At 46.1% G+C, this 19,854-nt stretch overlaps 1 protein-coding gene across 2 annotated transcripts in view; it reads right to left on the bottom strand.

The window, feature by feature from the left end:
* Cdh13 (cadherin 13) overlaps positions 1-19,854 on the bottom strand; it is a 1,096,387-nt gene that overhangs the window by 111,711 nt on the left and 964,822 nt on the right. For both annotated transcript variants that reach the window (XM_051169275.1, XM_051169274.1), the window contains one exon: positions 6,795-6,935. In XM_051169275.1, the coding sequence (XP_051025232.1) occupies positions 6,795-6,935 (141 nt within the window). The remainder of the gene's footprint in view (positions 1-6,794; positions 6,936-19,854) is intronic.

Raw genomic sequence — 19,854 nt, 5'->3', positions numbered from 1 at the left:
AAATGGGTAAATTATAAAAGGTAGCAACAGCAGGAACCCAGCATCTGGCCTGCCTGAAAGTTCTCTGAAATTTGGATACTAGATTCAGTGGAGGACCTCATGTTTCCCATGATCCTTGGTGTGGGAGAAGAAAGCAGTGACCTCAGTTTCTTCCTCCAAAGGTGAGCATGAAAAGAGAACATTGGCTGTTTTCCAAAGACACCACTCCTCAATTATGGGATGGCAAGTTGCGGATGCAGTTTTGCAAGATGGCCCTCAAATGAAGGGTTAATGTTGGACTCAAGATACCAGAAGCCAAGATACTCTGGGGAAACATTACTGTTTACAGAGTTGAATGTTGCTTATGCTTACGCACACTGCTTCTTTCTCTTTAAATATCCCATCATTTTACATTTGCAATCACCCCTTCACTCTGCACAAAGCCTGAGATGAAGAACTCAAAGGTGCAGGTTTGGTTTTGTTCAAAATCTCAGCTGAACTGAGACTGTCACTTAAATGGAGATTCCGAGGCCCGACAAAAGTCTCATGAGTTTCACTCCAATGGTGACAAAACGCTTCATGGGAAGAGGGAGTCGAGAAGTGTTTGGAAAAATGTTCAACTGTCTTCTGAGATTTATCTGGTTGTTAAAATGTCTTGGGCTCCGCCCTCCAGGAAAGCCACTCACGCCCGATAATTTGCGTGGGTTCGATTTTCTCAGAACCATGGCTGTGGGGATGAATGTCCATTGAGTGAAGGAAACATGTAATTATGTAGTCAGTGTTTAGATACAGGTGCAGGGAGGTTTAAAGGGCCCTCCTAGGGGAAAATCATGCCGTATGAAAACAGGAGAATCTCTGCAGGCACACTCAATGTAGGTGGTGTGGAATCCTGGAGGGGTGGATAAATACATCACCCCAGCCTTCTGCAGAAAGAAGGCACAAGGGGAGTTTGCTCCTCTTTCTTTTATTCACCATTTTCCTTTTCTCCTCTCCTCTCTTCTTTTCTCCTCTCCTCATTCCCTTCCCTCCCCTCCCTCCCTTCCTGATACAGTCTCCTTTTAGCCCATACTCTCTATGTAGCTGAGTATGACCTTGAACTTCTGATCCTTCTGTCTCCAGTTCCCGAGCGCTACAATTGTAGAGGACCACACACCATGGGGATTCCGTTGATCTGCAATGTCCCGAATAACCAATCACTGGAGACTAACAGCAAATTAATTGTTGCCCGCATTGAGGGGCAGGGGAAATGAGAAATGAGTCCTGACGGTGCAGGTTTCTTTGTGAGGTGACAAAAATGTTCTTAAATCAGATAGTAGTTATGATCACATGATTTTGTGACTATTATTAAAGTTCAATGAGCAGCAAGTACTTTGAGCTATTGAACCATCTCTTTGAGCCTTTATAGCCTGGTTTAAGGAGTGGCTGGGGCTATGGCTCAGTGGGTAAAGTACCTGGTGCTTGAGGACCTGAGGAATCCCAGTGCTGGGGAAGCAGACACAGGGGGAGCCCTGGGGCATGTGGTCTAGCCAGCCTAGACAGTCAGTGAGTTCCAGGTTCACTGAAAGACCCTGACACAAAAGCAAGTTGGATGGCATCTGAGGAGCCATACCTGACATTGAGCCCTGGCCTCACTGAGAAGAAGTTAGAAGCTTCTGAAAACACTCCCTCCAGATAGGAGCCAGTGGCCAAGGGGTAAATGAGGGGCCAACATTAGTGGTCACGAGGGGATTCAGAGTGTAACCACTGAGATGCACCGTGGCACACAGGCCAGCAAGGCTAAATACACTTACAGTAAACTTGGCACCAAATGGAAGGTACCAGCATTCTACACACCCACCCAGCGACGTTCTCTTTGGCTAGCCTGACATAAACAACAACAACAGCAACAACAACAACAAGCCACTTAGAAAACAGATGGCATCCACAAAGTGGGTTCAGCCACTGCAGCCAGAGGTGAACCCCAAACAGAACCACCCAGGGCATTCATACAGGTACCAAAGTCACAGCCCATCATGTTTGTCCCAGCAGTACTCTAACTGACCCCATATAGGAAACAACCCAAATGCTCACCCATGGCAGAGTCGGTGAGTACATTAGGATGCATTCACATGGTGACGAAAGCAGTTGGAATATGGCTACAAAGGACATCCGTGGAACCTCACCAAAGCTGCTCTCGGGAGCTCTGCTGTAAAATCACATTTCTATTTTTTGGGTTTTTAAGATAGGGGTTCTTTGTGTAGCTCTGGCTGTTCTGGAACTCACTCTGTAGACCTGGCCTCAAACTCATAGAGATTTGCCTGCCTCTGCAGACCAAGTACTGAGATTAAAGGCATGTGCCACCACCGCCTGCTAAAACCCTGTATTTCTATAATGAGGAAAAAGCTAGTTTGTGGTAAAAGGGGACAGAGGTGAAATAGGTACAAGGGGCAGGAAAAAGCTTCCAGGTTCCCATTCTACTTATGATGGGAGTTTATACCATTGGTCAAGATTAAATCTCCTAGGTTGTATGTAAGCATCTCTATGACCTATGATGGTCCTGTGATTATTAGGAAGGTGATGTCTCTTGAGTAAGCTATACTGAGTGCAACCTATACATTTCAAAAATGCCACAGAGACACAGGGGAGAGGCTAATTCAGGTGACTCATTTGGAGTGATGCCATGAGCGACTTCTATTTTCACACTAGATACTGTGAAGTAGAAAGACAATCTAGAAGCTTCGGTTTGCAAGGAACCCTGAGGAATGGGCCCAATGTGTGGAGGATAAGCGATGATTGGGGGCCTAGCTCTTAACAGGACATTTCTACCGCCTCCTCTAAGGCTCAGGGAACATGGAAGAAGAGGAGGTAGAAAGAATGTAAGGGCTAGAGAATGGGAGGTGGGCAGAGCTCAGAAATGCCATCTTCAAGTCATGACATGGCATATAAACATGAGTCATGGCAATTGCACTGGGCCTGTCATCGGTCAGTCATGGATCATGGAGGGACTCACAGGGCCAAACCCCAGCAAGCTGAACTTCTGGACACTGGTAGACAGCTGGGGGGCGGCAGCCATTATCTTCATCTGTATATCTCCTGGTAGGCTCCCAGGCTCCAGGGGAGAGTTTGAAGGCCATGGTCATACAGATGGCCCTGCTTAAACTCAGTGGATCACAGAACAAAGCAAAATGAATGTGGGAGAGACTCTTTGAAGGGAGGTAGGGAAGAGACGACAGGGATGGAAGAGAGACAAGAGGGGGTGGGTGTGAGAGTACCCAGGATTCATTGTGAGCATGTGTGAAATTGCTTCATACACAGAATAAGTTCATACAAGGAATAAATTCAATAAAAATTATAAAAAGGAAATTCAGATAAAGATATGTGGACTGCCTGTGAGTGTTCACAGCAGCCTATTTATAGTACTCCAACAACTGAAAATTCCCAAATGCCTATGAATAAATGAATGGCTAAACAAAATGTGATATATCCACAGAGTGGAGCATTATTTAGTGATCAAAAAGAATGAAGCATGGATTGACCCTACAAGATGCATGCAATGAGGCCAAATCACAAAGAATACTGCAGGATTCTCTTGATAGGCAATGTCCTGAATAACCAATCCTCGGAGACCAAAACCAGACTAATTGTTGCCAGGGTTGAGGGTCAGAGGAATGGGGAATTGAGTGCTGATGGTGCGGGTTTCTTTGTGGGATAACAAAAATGTTCTTAAATCAGAGAGTAGTTATGGCCATACGATTTTGTGAATATGTTAAAATCCAATGAATCGCATACTATCAAAGGGTGTGCTCTATGGCACGTGAATAATGTCTCAATAAACTTGCTACTAATAAAACTTTAATAGATTAGGGATCAAAAGTGATAAATTTAGAAATGAAATAAACCCACGTCTTCCTGCCTCAGGCAGTTCTGTAGGAGAAAGGCAGATATTCCACACCAGACGTGAAATAGCTCCTTCACTGTTTGCTACATTCAGTAAAGAAGGGAGACACATAATAAACCCATTAGAAAGAGATTTACATGCTTGCTGACTCGAGCCATCACATTTACATCAATAAAGACAACACGGCACTCATAATAGGCCACAAAACAGGGCCACGGATGACAGCTCGGGTGACACGTGGCATCAGTGTAAAGATTAGCCATGGTACAGGACCTCTGGAAAACAAACAACTCCTGTGTACATGACAGAAGCTTGATAGAGATTTTCTCCAATGTGACAATAATCTTTAACATTTACACAAGTTTTCCAATAGGGAAATGTGTTCTGAAGGCAGAGCCGGCTCCCGGCTGTCAATCATATGAAACAAAATTTAAAGAATACACTCTGCTGGGGGGAAAAACGAGGTCTTTTGTCTTCGTCTTCCTGTAGAAAACGATGCTACCTATGCTACCTATCTGCGGTGTGATGGAGCCCTGGATGTGCTGAGAAAAGGAATTACGAGGTATCACTAGGCAGCTGATTCGGAAGTTGAAAAAGCTAAAGGCACCAGCAAAGTAAGACTCCTAAGCTACCGGGGAATCAGAGGCTGCATTCCAGGCTGCCTCTGACTGGTGCGAGCATCTGTCCAGATCTCTGGGTCTTTTGGACAGCTTCAGCCCCGGGGGCCACTTGTCTTTACTCCTCTGTGAAAACTAGAGCTTTCCTCTAGCCTTGCTCGCTCTTATTTATTTATTTGTTTTCAGAGAGAGGACTGGAGTGAGGTCTTATGGCCTTATTATCACACATGTCGCAATGCTACAGTTCAGATACTTTGAATGTGAAATGGATTCACTACACGAAGAAAATAATCAATACCTGGTTTGAAAACTCTGATAATTATTTGTAAAGGCAGTTTTAAAAAAAATTAACAAGAAATGGATTGACTCTCCCACCCCAAGACCTGAGATTGACAGGAAAATGTAAGTTAGCCAGCTGGAGTTAGCTAGACATCTACTAAACACCAGGCAGAAATCAGAAGTCTTCCCTTGGAAGCTGTGGTGGTTTGGGTGAGACTGGCACCCATAAGCACGTATGTTTGAAACCTTGGTCCTGTTAGTAGAACTATTTGGGAAGGATTGGGAAGTGTGGCCTCATTGGAGGAGATGAGTCACTGGGGACAGACTTTGAGGTTTCAGAAGCCCATGGCATTCTGTCAGCTCTCTTTGCTTCATGCTTGCTGATAAGGATGTGAGATCTCTGCTACTGTTCCAGAACCATGTCTGTCTGCCTGCTGCCATACTGCCCACCACGATGGTCATGTACTAACTCTTGAGAACAGTGAGCCTCAAGTTGAATGCTTTTTTTTTTCTATACATGCCTTGGCCAGGGTGCTTTGTCATGGCAATAGAAAAGTAACTAAGACAGAAGCTGATATAATAATGCCTCTGTTACTGCCTGAGGACCATCTGCTTGAAAATTTTATGTGAGTTAAATATCTTTATTGAACAGAGTCATTTCTAATCTTGTTATACGTGACTGGTCACAGCTCCTCTATTACATAGTTCTTTCTCCGAAGCAGAGAAAATGGCACCCTACCTGGGATGAGATGGAACGCTACATAACGAAAACATGGAAAACACACATTCCCAACAACCACACACGTCTGTGACGCTGCTGTGGAACATGCTCACGTGTGCAGAAGTTCTTACCAGAAGACAACATAGGCAGCATACAACATGGTCCCAACCTGAAACAATTGGCATTCTCCTCCTGAGCAGATAAGCCTCGATTTCATGTCTGCAGTCCATCGTCCTCTCTTCAGAGGGCACCAGGAAGACTGTTTGCCATGCGTTTGGCTCCCAAGTATCCACATGAAAGCTGGGTGGGCATGATGGCAGCTGGTAATTGTAGTGCTCAGGAGACAGAGACAGGGTGTGTTCAGAGCAAGCTCACTGGCTAGATTAGCCAAGTTGGTGATCTCCAGTTCCAGTGAGCGACCCTCCCTCAGTATATAAGGTAGAGAGAGCTATTGAGGAAGGCATGTGATGTCAACTTCTGGTTTTCATATGCATGTGCACAATCCTGCATGTATTTATACATACAAACTTATACTTCACATATGTGAACATCTACACACACACACACACACACACACACACACACACACACACACACACACACACACACCCTTTTAGTCACGATACAGACACCAAAAACATGGGATGGCCCTTTGGATAAGAATGGCTCACGTTTAGCACTTCATTGCCACCAGAGCAACATGGTCCCCACTACCTGTTCTCCATAACTACCTTCATCCTGCCATTCTCCCTATCACCCGCATCCTAACATTTCACAAACAGCACATGCTGTACTTGCCTTTCGCCAGCTTAAGAGGAAGGGTATCAAACACGTGGCTTCAGCTCTGACCCAAAGAAGCCTTGACCTTAGCATGTATCTACCCCATGCATAGTGCTCCTGACTTCTTTGTCGAGTGCCAAGTCAACAAGAATGAGATCTTACGTATTCAACCCCTGTCTGCATACCTCACTACTAGTATAAACGGGGAACAACACATGGCTGTGCCGGCTATAAACGATGGTCCTCTACACACAATAACTCAGGTGCTTTTTTTCAATGTCCATTGGACACTTTGTGATTACCAAGAAAATCCACTCTACCTCATTGCTGCTGTTCAGACTGCCCTTTCCATCTCTATGCACTGCTATAGGAAAACTGCAACAGGACTAGAGTAACGCAGAGCTATGGAAATGGTCCTTTGGAATTAAAAGTTAGTTTCTTATGGACTTTAACAAGACCAAATGCCTTTTGTCTCTCAGTGCTCAGGCATTTTAGACTTACATCAGCCACACAGGCTGTATAAAATTGTCCTGAGGCTTACCTCTTTCTTGGTAAACTTTGGAGAGTGATCATTTTTGTCATCAATCACGATGGTTGCTGTGGCTGTGCCTGTCAATCCAACGTCCAGTCCTGCCATGTCTTGAGCCTCGATGATCAGTTCATACTTGGGATTTTCCAGAGTCTATAAAGCAAGAAAATACCAGAGAAGACAGAGTTTAGCTTTGAGACGCTTTTTTTGCAAAATTAGTGAGTATGTTGCCTATGCCTTCTAGAGCAGGCGGCACTAACTGGCCGTGTTCATGCCTACATCTGCCATTTCAAGGTAACTAAGGAAGCTGTTCTGGACAAAGGCTAACTCCCCTCCTAGATCAAGACAAAGATGGCAGCTTTAAGAACCCTGGTGTGTGTATACTTTACACACATTAATACAGTTGATCCTTCTAGCAAGCACATCATATCACTGCTCCTGTGGTACAGGTGGGAATGAATGAGGTTTAGCATCTCTTATGTGGTATTTCCTCAGTTGTCATTCTTTTACCAACCCAGATCACTGAATATGGACAATGTCTTTTAATGTAAACATGAACTGATTAAATTTACCATAAGTGAGACTGTACGGCAGGATCTTTCTGGCCATATATTTCTTGACTGCTGGACAGATCTCAAAGGTCATGTTTGTAAAAAATGAAAATTGATGGTTCTAAAGCTGCAGGACCTCCATGACATAGGGGAGCCGTGGGATGACTAAGAAGAGTCCTGGGGAGGATCCAACATTGGTGATGTCACAGAAGCCAGAGATCTTGAGCCAGACCAATGAATCATTGCGTGTGAAGCTGTGTGTAAAACTGTCCCTATGAGGCTGCTGGCGTTGGCCACTCGGCACCCATTCTCTGGTGGACCCGCTGCCACACTCCCTTTGGAGACTCATCAACCACCTATCTCTGTCCATAGGGTGAAGGATTGGTTCACCTTTCCTTGTTTCCATAAGGGAAATTTCTAGAATCATCCTTGATCAGAGACACCAATAGGACCACCCACCCAACCCAGGGGTTTGATGGCCAGGCCAACCCTGTCTGTGTTGGGAAAGTAACTTTATCCCTGTGGTGACAACTTGGTAGCACAAGCTGGGTGTGCAAGGTGAGCTATCTCATGCCACAGCAGGGCTGCGACAGGAGCCTCAGGGATGAAGCCAAGCAGAATGGCTCTGCGGATATTGTACATTGGATAAAAAGATGGTTTCCCAGACCCAGCCTGGACTGAGGGTTCCTCAGCAGACAAAGACATTCATTTTCCTAATTTGCTTTAACCATTTTGCATTGGTTTCTTATTCACTCACTGGGAGAGTCCAAATGAGGTCATCTTCAATTAAAAAAAATAAATGGTGTTTATAATTGCATGCACACCCCTGACAGTGTGACAGCTTCCAAAACTGGGGTTTGTACCAATTAGTAATTATGAGTACCAAAAGGAGCAAGGAGCAAGACAACAGTGGGGGACCTCCTAATTTTTTTCCAGAACTATGGACCACATGGTGAGTGCTAGTCCCCTGGGGCTGCTGGGTAATGGCATCTGCTGTGCAGGTGCTGAATTGATGTCAGGTATGATGGGAAACCCTCAGGCTATCATATATGGATTTCCATCATCAACCACATGGGTGAGGCTGTTTTTCTTTAATGCTGGCAATCTTCAAAATCTTCCTTGGATATCTCTACAAGTTCCAGTCATGCAGTTGAACATTCCAGGTCCAATTTGTTCCATGTCATCATTACTTTTGCAGTAAAACATTGTACTCATGTTGTGTGTGCCTTGGTATGCATCAATACATGTGTGCACACACAAATGTGCATGCATTTAAGTGTAGTATGCAAGAAGAGGTCAGTTCAGTTGTGTTCTTTTTTTTTTTTTTTTTTGAGGCACATCTCTCATTAACCTGGGGCTTGTCAAGTTGGCCAAGTTTGCTGGCTGTTCAGTGAGGCCCAGGTATCCTCCTGGCTCTGAGGATCCTTCAGCACTGAGATTACAAGTGCCTGCCACCACTTCTTTTAAAGCATGTGTTGTAGGGAACTGAACTCAGGTCTTTGTGTTTGCGAGGTAAGCTTTGTTGAACCATCTCCCCAGTCCTGCATACAGTTTCAAAAGCACTCAAAGAAGGAATAAAAAAGTCAGGTTGATTTTTTTCCCAGCATGGAAGAAAACATGAAAAAAAAAGTTAATGACGTGTACCACCAGTATTCCTGAACATTATTTTAAGATTTGTGTCAAACATAAACATCTGAGCAGTGTATAGTGTTTTCTGCAGTCGGGTCTCGTCATAATGCTGGAAGTTTAAGCAACAAAGCAATGGACATCTTTGTTCAGGGAGCTGTGTCTGCATTTGGGGTCAGTTTCAGCTTTTGCTTGTCTTTGGATGGTAGACCCCAAGATGTGGATTTGCTGGGTTAAAGGGTATGACTATTTCAAGTGTGTTTGTGTGTGTGTGTGTGTGCGTGTGTGTATGTATGTGCTCACATGTGTGTATATACGTCTGTGCACATGTGTATGTGGGCCAGAGGTTGATTTTGATGGCTCTCCACTTTATTTATTGAATTAGGGTCTTTCCCTGAACTTGGAATACATCAACTTGTCAACTCTATTTATCTAGCTTGCCCCAGCAATCCTGTTCCTGCCCCTCGAGGCTCTTTCCCTATCTCACACCTGCTTTTTAGGCAGAAGCTCTCTGCCGCTCATGTCAGTTCTATCAGGACCATGAGAGTGTGACCATAGGCTGATTTATCATCTCTTAAGAACCGAGCTGATATTGCCCAGGGAGCCATCTAAGGCCCATGATGGCTGCCTGAGCACTTGACCCAAGTTACGCTACTTGGGATCTCATGTTCAATTTGGAATATGCTTCTCTTGGAATACACAGAGGGAAATGCAGCTCTTTTTCTGTTGAACTTGGAGAGGGTAGGACCAAGTCTGGACAGGTCATGTCCATCCTGATCTGACCAGGGAAACTCAACCTGACTAGGAAGAGAATGCAGAGTCAGAGGTGGAGAGAGAGAGAGAGAGAGAGAGAGAGAGAGAGAGAGAGAGCGCTCGTTTCTTTCTTAATAATCTTCTTTTTCTGTTATATAACATATCCTGGATGCATCTTCCTTTTCCTCTGCTCCTCTCAGTTCCCTCCTACTTACCCCTCTCTCCCCCAAATCCACCACCTCTGTTTCCCTCCAGAAAGGGCAGGCCTCACGGTGATATCAACTGAACATGGCATAACAAGACGCAATAAGACTAGGTGAAGACCTTCATTGTCAAGGCTGGATGAGGTGAGGAGGAAAAGGGTCCCAAGAGCAGGCAAAAGAGTCAGAGACACTCCTCCCCCCCCCACTGATAGGAGTCTCACAAACAACCCAAGCTAGACAACCACGCTGTGTATGCCGAGGACCTAGTGTAGAGCCATGTAGGCTTTGTGATTGCTGCTTCAGAGACTGAGCTCTTTCAGTGCCATCTGTGCCTTTGGCAGTCATCCTTGAAGCCAATTTGCCTTTCACACCCCGTGGGTCCTGTAAATGAGTGAATTTTTCTTTTCCTCAAGATGCTTGATTCTGAGGTTTTGTGAGGACCAACCAGGTAATTTTGACTAATATTGCATCTAATGATGTGATCAATCATCCGGGTATTACAAGAAAGTACAAGGTCTGTCATAACCTGCAGTATCACAATAGGTTCTTCATGACAGCACTCCAATCACTTCACAAATATATTTAAATTTTTCTCTGAAGAAATTATTATTATTATTATTATTATTATTATTATTATTATTATTATTTACAGAGAATGTTATTCTACTCTTTCACTTCCTTGATATATGTCCATTTAATTGGTAGTTAATGAACATACCATGCTGTGATGCTGGATGCTGGAGACTGAAAGAAGAGGAAAAACAGGATTTCTACTACAGTGTGTGTGTGTATGTGTGTGTGTGTGTGTGTGTGTGTGTATGTGTGCGCGCGTTTGTGCATGTGTACTTGTAGATGCCAGAGGTCAACCTTAAGCATTGTCCCTCAGGTACCATCTACCCTGCTGTTTTTTAAAAAACATTTTAATTATATTTCTAACTATGTGTCTATGCAGGGATATGTGCATCTGAATGCAGGTTCCCTTGGATGCCAGATGATGGCGTTGGATCTCTGCGAGCTGGAGCTTCAGGTAGTGGTTGTGATCTGTCGTGTGGGAACCAAATACAGATCTTCTAGAAGAGTAGCAAATGTTCCTAACTACTGAGTCATCTCTCCAGCCTTCATCTTGAGTTTTGAGACAGGGTCTCTCACTGGAAGCTGAGGTTCACTGGCCCAGGGATCCACCTGTTTCCTCCTTAGCACTGGGATTACCAGTGTGCACCACCTGCCTGGTTGCGTATGTCAGTCCTGGGGGTGGAACTCAAGTCCTCAGTCTTGGAGAAAACTTAGCTGACTGAACCATCACCTAAGCCTAAGATTTCCCCCTTTTTAAAGAGCTCAAGGGTCAAGGTTGAGGCAGCTGTATTCACACATACTGCAGCAGAACACCATCGCAACGGAGAGGAGATGAGTGCCAATCTGTAGCAAAGTGCGGAGGAAGGAAGGGCATGCCAGCCTAACTCTTGTTGTTTAAGTAACTGTATGAATAATTTTTACAAAAACGAACCAGTCAATTTCCATCTCCCGAAGTAAATAAAACTTTATGGCTGTAATGGGAAATGGATTGATTAGTGGGGTAGGAAATCAATCAGAGTATGAAGTAGACCAATTGTAGAGCCTGATTGGGCTGTTCCAAAAGTCTCAATTTTCTGGCAAACTTAAAGCTGACACTAAGTTTTCATTGCTGAAGTCATGGTCCATCATTGTAAGAAAATAAAAGTAAGGTACTCATTATGAAAAGGGAAACTGAGGACCCTCTTCCCTTCCCCCACTCATCCCCCCCCCCCCCCGCCCAAATTCAGTTAAAGTAGGCAGTGGTGTGGTGAGATACCCTCCTGTCCCCATATACACACATGCACACCTATGCATACGCATGTGTATGCATGCACACACATACATGCTCAGTTTTTGGCATCTCTGTGCTTAGACAGAAGCCTGTGAGCTCTGCTGCATAAGGCCTTCATAACTCATCCACCTGGCTCCTGTCAGCGAGGCAATTGCTTCTATGTTTTCACTGTGGAAAGCAACTTTAAGACAGAATGTTCTCACAGGGTTTGAGATTTTTTTTTCTGCAGCAAACACAATTGCTGGGCTGGGAGGTGGCCCAGGTGGACAAAATAATCTGCTGCACAAATGTGAGGGACCGGAGTTTGAATCCTCAGGCGCCACTTAGAAGCCAGGTGCACGTGGCAGCTCTGACTTCAGAGAGACCCCCCCCCCCACTTTACCCGAAAAGCCTCGGGAGATGGAAGAGATCATTGACATCAACTTGGGACCGCCACATGCATGCAGGCATTCATGCACACATGCATACATACATGCAGACATGCACAGGCATGTGCACAAATAATAGAACACAAGTACTTTCACACCGAGAACACAATAGGTAAGCAAAGATAAAAGCAGCCATTGGTGAACCCCAGGGGTGCCATTCCAATATAAACAAGAGACAAGATGCCACATCAGTCTCCGCTCTCGGAAGCTCCGCCTCCTCTCACCTCTTTCCCACTTGGGATAAATGTTGCATTACAAGTCATTTCCAGACTCCCTAGCTCCTTGTGGTAACTCTTGTGTATCCCTCATTGTCACTCTGCATTTGTTACACAGGCGGACACATGGCTTTAGCGGATCATGCAGCCATGATGATCTTCTTTGGGAAACACCACTGATGCACCATCACAGCTGGAAAGACACAAGTCCCAGGATTTGCTGCTCCTAACCCCCAGCTCCTCTTTCTTTGACTGTGTAACACACCCCTGTCTTTATTCAAGATGTTCTTTCGGGAGCAGAAGGAGCAAGAATCACTCTTGCCTGCTAGCAACCAAAGGCGCCTGTGGTGAAGGTGATGCCATGGACCCACCTCCTGTTTCCTCAGATCTGGAGAACAGAACCTAGATTGCCCTTTTGGGCCTTTAGATTAGATGAACACATATGACTGATTCTCATCATTGGGCTGAAAAAAAAAATGCTCTTGATGTAGTTCTGGAATCTTCTACCCAACCCTCTGTCTAACTCTAGCTGGCAGTGTGGATGGAGCCCTCAGCTATCATGTTTCTGTATACAGGCAGGACATAAGTCATCGTTTAGGACCAAAGGCCACTTATAACCTGCTTCCACCAACATGAGAGCTGGTTCCTGTTTCTTGATTTATGTGTGCACAAGTTTGTGTGTGTGTGTGTGTGTGTGTGTGTGCATGTGCGTGCAGATGTGCTTGCAGAAATCAATCAACGTGGGGAGTCTTCCTCAATTACCCTCTGCTTGACTTTTTGAGACAAAGTCTCTCACCAAACCCGAATCTGCTGCTTCAGCTAGACTGGCTCTTCCGCCTGCTCCATGGACCCTCCTACGTCCTCATGCCCAGTGCTGGGATTATAGGCACATACCACCAAACCCAGATTTTCTGTGGATTGTGGAGATTAAACTCAGGTCCTTGCGCTTGTAAGGAAAACAGTTTCCTGATTGAGCCTTTCTCCCAGTTATTCTAACTGGCCGTTGACCAAGTTCTCTCAGGCAAGGACCACACCTCTGGCCCCAGTACTTAGCCAGTATTTATATATGAGGTAAGCCATTTATCACTGTTCTTGATAATGAAGATGTATTAGTGTTTCCTGACTAACTTGTATCTCAAAAGGCTTACTGTCCCAGCTTCCTTTCCAAAGCAAAGCTGTCTGTTCTCAGGGTTGGCTCCTACTTTGGGGAACTGGGGTTTCATTTTGCTTGAGAAATGTATAGTGCCAGCCTGGGAGAACGAAATTGTCTGTTCTGATTTTATTTGAAGTGATCTGATCTGCAAGCCACAGCTCGCCTGGCTTGAGTTCCGCAGTCACGCATGTCCGCTACATTTGGGGTCTCTCTCGGGAGTCTCCCAGTTGCTATTGTAAGATACCTCAGCATCTGAGGGAGACAGTCTATCTACAGCAGAAAGCCTCCAGTGAGTCTCGGCAGACATGGGCTAGGTTCACTGATCACACTGATTTGAAAACCAAACGTTTCATCTTGAAAAAAGAATCAAGCCGTGTCATTAAATACAGCAGCTAATCAATCATGGGGCCCTTGATGTTTTACATGGCGACGCTGACTTCCACACAAGCCTGCGTTTAACGGAACATTTATCACTAATAACAAGCATAATGGTTGCTGTGGGGGGAAAATCAAGGAATCAATGTGACACGGAGGAAGGGTTCGCCATTACCCGGCACAGCCCCATCCCTTCTCTTGCGTCTTCCCCACCCGCTCTCCTTGCATTTGGTGCAGGGCTTACTCCTTGGCTATGTTAGTCTGCCTTTTCTTACTTTTGAACGCTGTATCTCTTCTTCCTCTGGGCTAATTAATTCCCGATCATTTGCTGATGTTCATTATTCAGTGCACTGTGCCCTTCCTGAAGGCAGAGACCTAAGTGCTGAACAGAGCTGGCTGGCACTTAGGGAGGCGACTGTATTCAATAAATTGTTCTTACCATGGATCCACTTGGCTGTGAGATAGTAGGTTTCCAGATGTTTTTTTTTTTTTTCATACATCTCCCTAACTTTCTCCCCAGTCCCCACCTCTACCCCATTCCCCCCAATCCTCTCACCAATAACAGCTGAGCAATCTCAGCCAAGCCACGTAAAGTCCCATCACCTCCCTTTCCTCCTCTCTCAATGAGACAATATTACTGCTTGCTGGTGGTGGGTGAGGATTAGGAAAGGCAGAAATGCTAGGTACACTGTGTGCAGGCACCAATGGTCAATAGAGGGCGACATAGAAACTTCTTTCATCTCTGTGACCAAATACCGGGCAGCAGCAAAGAAGAGAAGGATTTATTCCGGTGCATGCATGGCTCAGAGAGCACAGGCATGGGTGTGGGCTTGCCTCCTGCCCACTGCAGCAGGAGCTTGCAGTGATGTGCTGCATCTTGGTAGTCCAGGATGCAGAGAGGCCTGGCTAGAACCAGAAGCAGAGACTGATCTCCACTTCCTATAGCTAGGCTCTGCCTCCTCACGGTTCTAAGACCTCCCGCCACCAGCTGGGGACCATGTCTTTTACTGTCTCAGTTTTAAACCACAGCAGATGGCTACTGCTATGTAGTGGGACTGCACAACGTTTTCTGAAGAGATGGTGCAGACTGAGGCCAGCAACCACCCAGTGAGCTTGGACGTGGCTCCTTCCTGGGCCAAACCTTCTGATGGGACAGCAGATCCTGGACCAACCCACTGGGTGTGGCTCAGCAAGAGACTACTGCACCGAGGGTGTGGCCGAGCAGCACCCAGGTTCCTGGACATAGGAACCGTAGAGTAGAAAAGTCTATGGGTTCTAGCTACTATGTTTTGGGGTCACTGGTTATACAGCTGTAATTGGTTAGCCAATTACAGATAAGGGTTTTAGAAGCTAATAAGTGCCCCAGGGCGGCACATGTGTATAAGTCAAACCACAGTTTGGGCAGGGGATGTGGTTTATTTGCCAGGTGCTTATATAGCACGGGGGAAGCCATGGTGTGGTGGTAACGATTCTGATGACAGGCTGTAGGTGTGGTCAGGAGAGCTGACATTCAGGGCCATCCCCCTTGGCTACAGAGTAAGTTTGAGACAACACCTAAACAAATAACCCCAGTTCTCCTGACTGGTAATGTTGTGAGTTTGAATATTTAAATGCTCCAACCACAGCTCATCTGAGTCTACCCAAGTGACAACACAGATGAAAGGAGACATCCGGTTAGCCAAGGCGAACCGTCAGAACTGGCTTCAGAGTGCAAATTCTGCATTGAAAGTCAAGGAAAAGGCTGAGGCTGGCGCCTAGGGCAGAGTGCTTTTGCCTAGTAGCCATGAAGTCTTGAGTTGGGTCACCAGCAAAGCAAAACCAATAGGAAAGTGAATGAATAGATAAATAATTAAATATGTGGATAAACAGAGCCAAGGAAAGTTTTAAGGAGGAAGTGTTAAATATTTAAATGTTAATTAAATTATTTACTATTTTTTTGTGTGTGTATGTACATGTCCCTACATGAGTTAATGTACACTGTGTGAGTGTAGGAGACCATTGAGGTGAGAAAAGGCAATGCCAGACCTCCTGCAGCTGGCATTACAGGTAGTTGTGGGCTCCCCAGCGTCAGCACTATGAACCAAAGCCAAGTGCTCTGCAAAAGCAGTAAGTGCTCTTAACTGCTGAGCCATCTCTTCAGCCACAACTGTCCACTATTTCAGGTTTCTCTACTGAGAACCACTAGCAGTAACACTCTAATCCTTTTATCTGCTTATGCACATGCTTTTGCCTGGACAGGCAAGGGCCAATCAAGTCAAAGCTTCTTGCATCAGCCATTGTAAATGGGAACTATATATTCTTTCCTGGGCTGGCTGCTTCTGACGCCTGCTCTGTAAATCTCACAATGGACTGGCAGAGGTATTATCTGTAGCAGAACAAGTTGCTGTCTGTCTGGCTTTGATTCATCCACTTGGACCACATAAGGCTGGGAACAGGCTGTCGCTAAATCCAGCAGGTCCCAAGAGTGTTTCCTTATAAAGCGTGACTTATTCGTACAGCAGCGGGTGAGCAAGGTCCTTCCCACCCCAGGCAGGAAAGGCTTGCACTTGCCTTGTGTTTGTCTTTAGGCTTCCTGGTGCTAATATGCACATTTATATCCGGCTGTCACCTGCAGCTTCTTCATTCCCAGCTGAGGCCTTGTGGCTAAGCAGGCCGAGCTCATTTCCCCAGATTTAGTGGTTGCTGACAACGCCAGCAGGGTGTGGAAGCGGCAAGGGAAATAAAGCCAGCTCGTAGCCATACGGGGCTGGGATCACCTAAGTGATGGATTCGAGGTTGAGGGACACCAGAAGCAGATCGAACACTTCTGTACAAAGCACGCCTCGGATGTTAGTTATGAGTTTACAGTAAATAACCAGCCAATGGCACTCACGGTGTACCTAGGAAAATCGGGCTCCTGCAGGCTGTGGGCGGGAACACAACTTGGCATTCAGTCTGAGTACACAGAAACATTTATCCAGCGTCTACTATATACAACTAAACTCTTCTGGGGTGTGATGAATGTTTCAGACCTGCCTTTGGTGCTTTCTCTATTCTAGAATGAGGGACAGAAAGACAGTATGTGAAGAGTGACGGATGGTCTCAGAATGACACTCATAACAATCTGTGTAGAGGGGGATGGTGTATGGGGTAAAAGCTACAGACCCCATTTAGTTCAGCAAGCATTAATTGAGCCCATATTTTCTGCCACACATTGTGCCAGAGAGTAGAGATGGGTACCAGAAGTCAGGTCCAGTGTAGGGACTCCATACATAGATTGAGACCCTGGAGTCCTCCAGTAGAGGGCACTGAACCCTACCATGCCACCTCATGTAGAGAGCTGGGGCTGGGGCTGTGAGGACTGGGGCGGGGGGGGGGGGACAGCAGTACCTTCAGTTTGGGGTTGGAAATGGGGGTCAGTTCCTATTGACAAAGTGGGAGACTATTAACCTCAAGGCTGCTTTAAATTCATCCATTCTGGACACTGGACACTGGAGACACGGGTATGCAAAATACACCCTCTGCCTCTCTGAGGAGCTGGAGGCGTGGCTGGGGAGAGGGCAGGTGTGAGATTGACCCTTGCTGCCATGGCTTCCAACTGTGCGTGATGTCCTGCATGTTGCACTGTGAGTCCAGAACAAACACTCCAGCTCCGTAGGTGGTCTCTGTTTCGTGTTCTGACACTGGTAACAGATCACTGTGGCATCTGGTCAACGTCAGGTGGGAGTGGGGGCCCGAGGGATTGATGTGAGGAGAGAGAGCCCACAAAAGGACCCAGAGCCAGGGATGGACCTGGGCCTTTGACCTGAAACAGGGTTTGGTGTAGCAGGAGCGTGGCTGTGTGAGGCAGCAGACACAGGCTGTGAAGGTCCCTCACAGGGTTTGTGGTGACAGGGTATAGGGGTCAGAGGGGCACACGGGGCACAGGGAGCCCACAAATGTGTGGCTGGTGAGATGTAGAGTTGAGCACAAGGGAGCATCTCTTGAGTTTATCTGAGTAAGATTAGGGAACAAAGGAAGAATGGAAGAAAAGACAGTAGCTGTACTGACTGCTTTGTCACTATAATTTTGCTACTTTCTCAGTGCAGCAGTGACTTCAGTCTCAGCTTCCGAGCTATTGGTCCTGACCTGTCACAGAGTCATTTTCCCAGGGACACATCGGAGCACAGAGGCCCCCCACTAGCACTCATGACCCAGGCTACCGGGTCAGGTTAGGGACCCTGAGGAGACTCTTGGAGCTGCAGATGCTAAGCTGGGGTCACACCTTGATGAGTGCTGTATTCAACTGTCATGTGACCTGTGCTCAACTGTCACATGACTATGTGAAGGGTGGTATGTTTCTTACATATGTTGACTTAAACTCACCTATTTGTTGGCTGATTTATTGGTATTTGTGAATGTATACTGGTATTTATGGACATGCATGTGTGTAGGTGCTCTTTCGTGAGTGAGTGCATGTATATGGAGGTCAGAGGTCAGTCTCAGGTGTGGTTTCTCAGGTGCTATATCCACCTTGTTCTCTGAGACAGTCGCTGGCTGGCACCTGGGGCTTGCTGATTGGTTTATGCTGGCTGGCCACGAATCTTCCAGTCTGCTTCTCTAGCACTCAGATTACAAGTACGTTCCACAGCAACCCAACAATTTTTTAAAATTTATTTACTACTTTATTTTTTGTGTGTGCAACAGGGTTTCTTTGTGTAGCCTTAGCTGTCCTGGACTCACTTTATAAACCAATCTGGCCTTGAGCTCACAGAGATCCACCTGCCTCTGCCTCCCTGGGGGTTGGGATTACAGGCATCTACCATCATGCCTGCCTGCAACTCAGCTTTTAACCTGGACACTGGGATCTGACTCGGGTCCTCACATTTACAGGACCCTTTCCTGACCAAGCCATCTTCCTGTTTAGTTGAAATGTGTAATAAATTGTTGTATACTAAGGCAGCTCTGCTGTTTATGATGTAAAACAAAGGAAAATGGAAAACAAGGTTTCCAAAATTCCCAAAAATTATTTGCTTGTGACTCTTTCTTCTCTTTCAAGAAGAGACTCGATACCCTATGAGCATATACAGGGGGAGGAGGTATCCCTCAGGCACAGACATAGGGGAGGGGAATGGGGGAGAAGCGGGAGGGAGGGAGGAATGGGAGAATAAAAGGGATGGGCTAACAACTGAGATGTAATTTGAATAAATTAATAATAAAAACAGGAGAAAAAAAAAGAAAGAAAAAAAGCCCCATCAGAAAGCCACTACCGCTAAGGCACTGAGTTGCACTGAAATGGCCTCTCTAGCTGGCTCACGATCTCTTTTAGATGTCTCTGCTTGGGTCCCCTCAACCTTCGTGGGCAGTGTCAATGCCAACAATGCCCCGTTCTTGCCTCTTTTTCCTGAGGCCACCAGTTCCAGCTGGTATGGTAGCCCAGCCCCTTCTGCCTCACACCACTGCTCACCAAGGGCTACATCCTGGCTCCTTGTCCTCCCTCCATCACTCCTCTAGCTATCAAGGATGCTAGCCCTCACCTTCCCAAGTAGCTATGCAGCATCCTTCTAAATCACATGTCATTCCAAGACAGCCAGGGAGAGCCATCCAGAGCTCCATCTGCCTACAGGCGGCTCTATAGTGTCCCAGGACAAGACCCAAAGGCTCACACACCAAACACAGGCTCTCCAGGCCTTGTCTTCTGCTTGTCTGCAGCCAGCATTCCTCTCTAGCATTCCGAGGCTACCTGCACTTCTCCTGGCCTCAGGCTTTCTCATTCTTCTGCATGTATGCTCATACGTGCCCTCTGATCTCCCTGTGCAGCCTCCTCACCCCTTGAGGAAACTGCTACGTGTCCTTTATAAGTGTGGCTGCAATGTCACCTCTATCAATAAGATCCCCTTTTCTTCCTAGAGTCACTCTTAGTGGCCATTGAAGGAAGAAACTATGTGGCATGGGGTTTAGGAGGCC

The sequence above is a fragment of the Acomys russatus genome, chromosome 26, assembly GCF_903995435.1.
Source record: "Acomys russatus chromosome 26, mAcoRus1.1, whole genome shotgun sequence".
Lineage (NCBI taxonomy): Eukaryota > Metazoa > Chordata > Mammalia > Rodentia > Muridae > Acomys > Acomys russatus.
The sequence above is the reverse complement of the archived record's forward strand: the minus strand, read 5'-3'. Positions and strand labels throughout refer to the sequence as shown.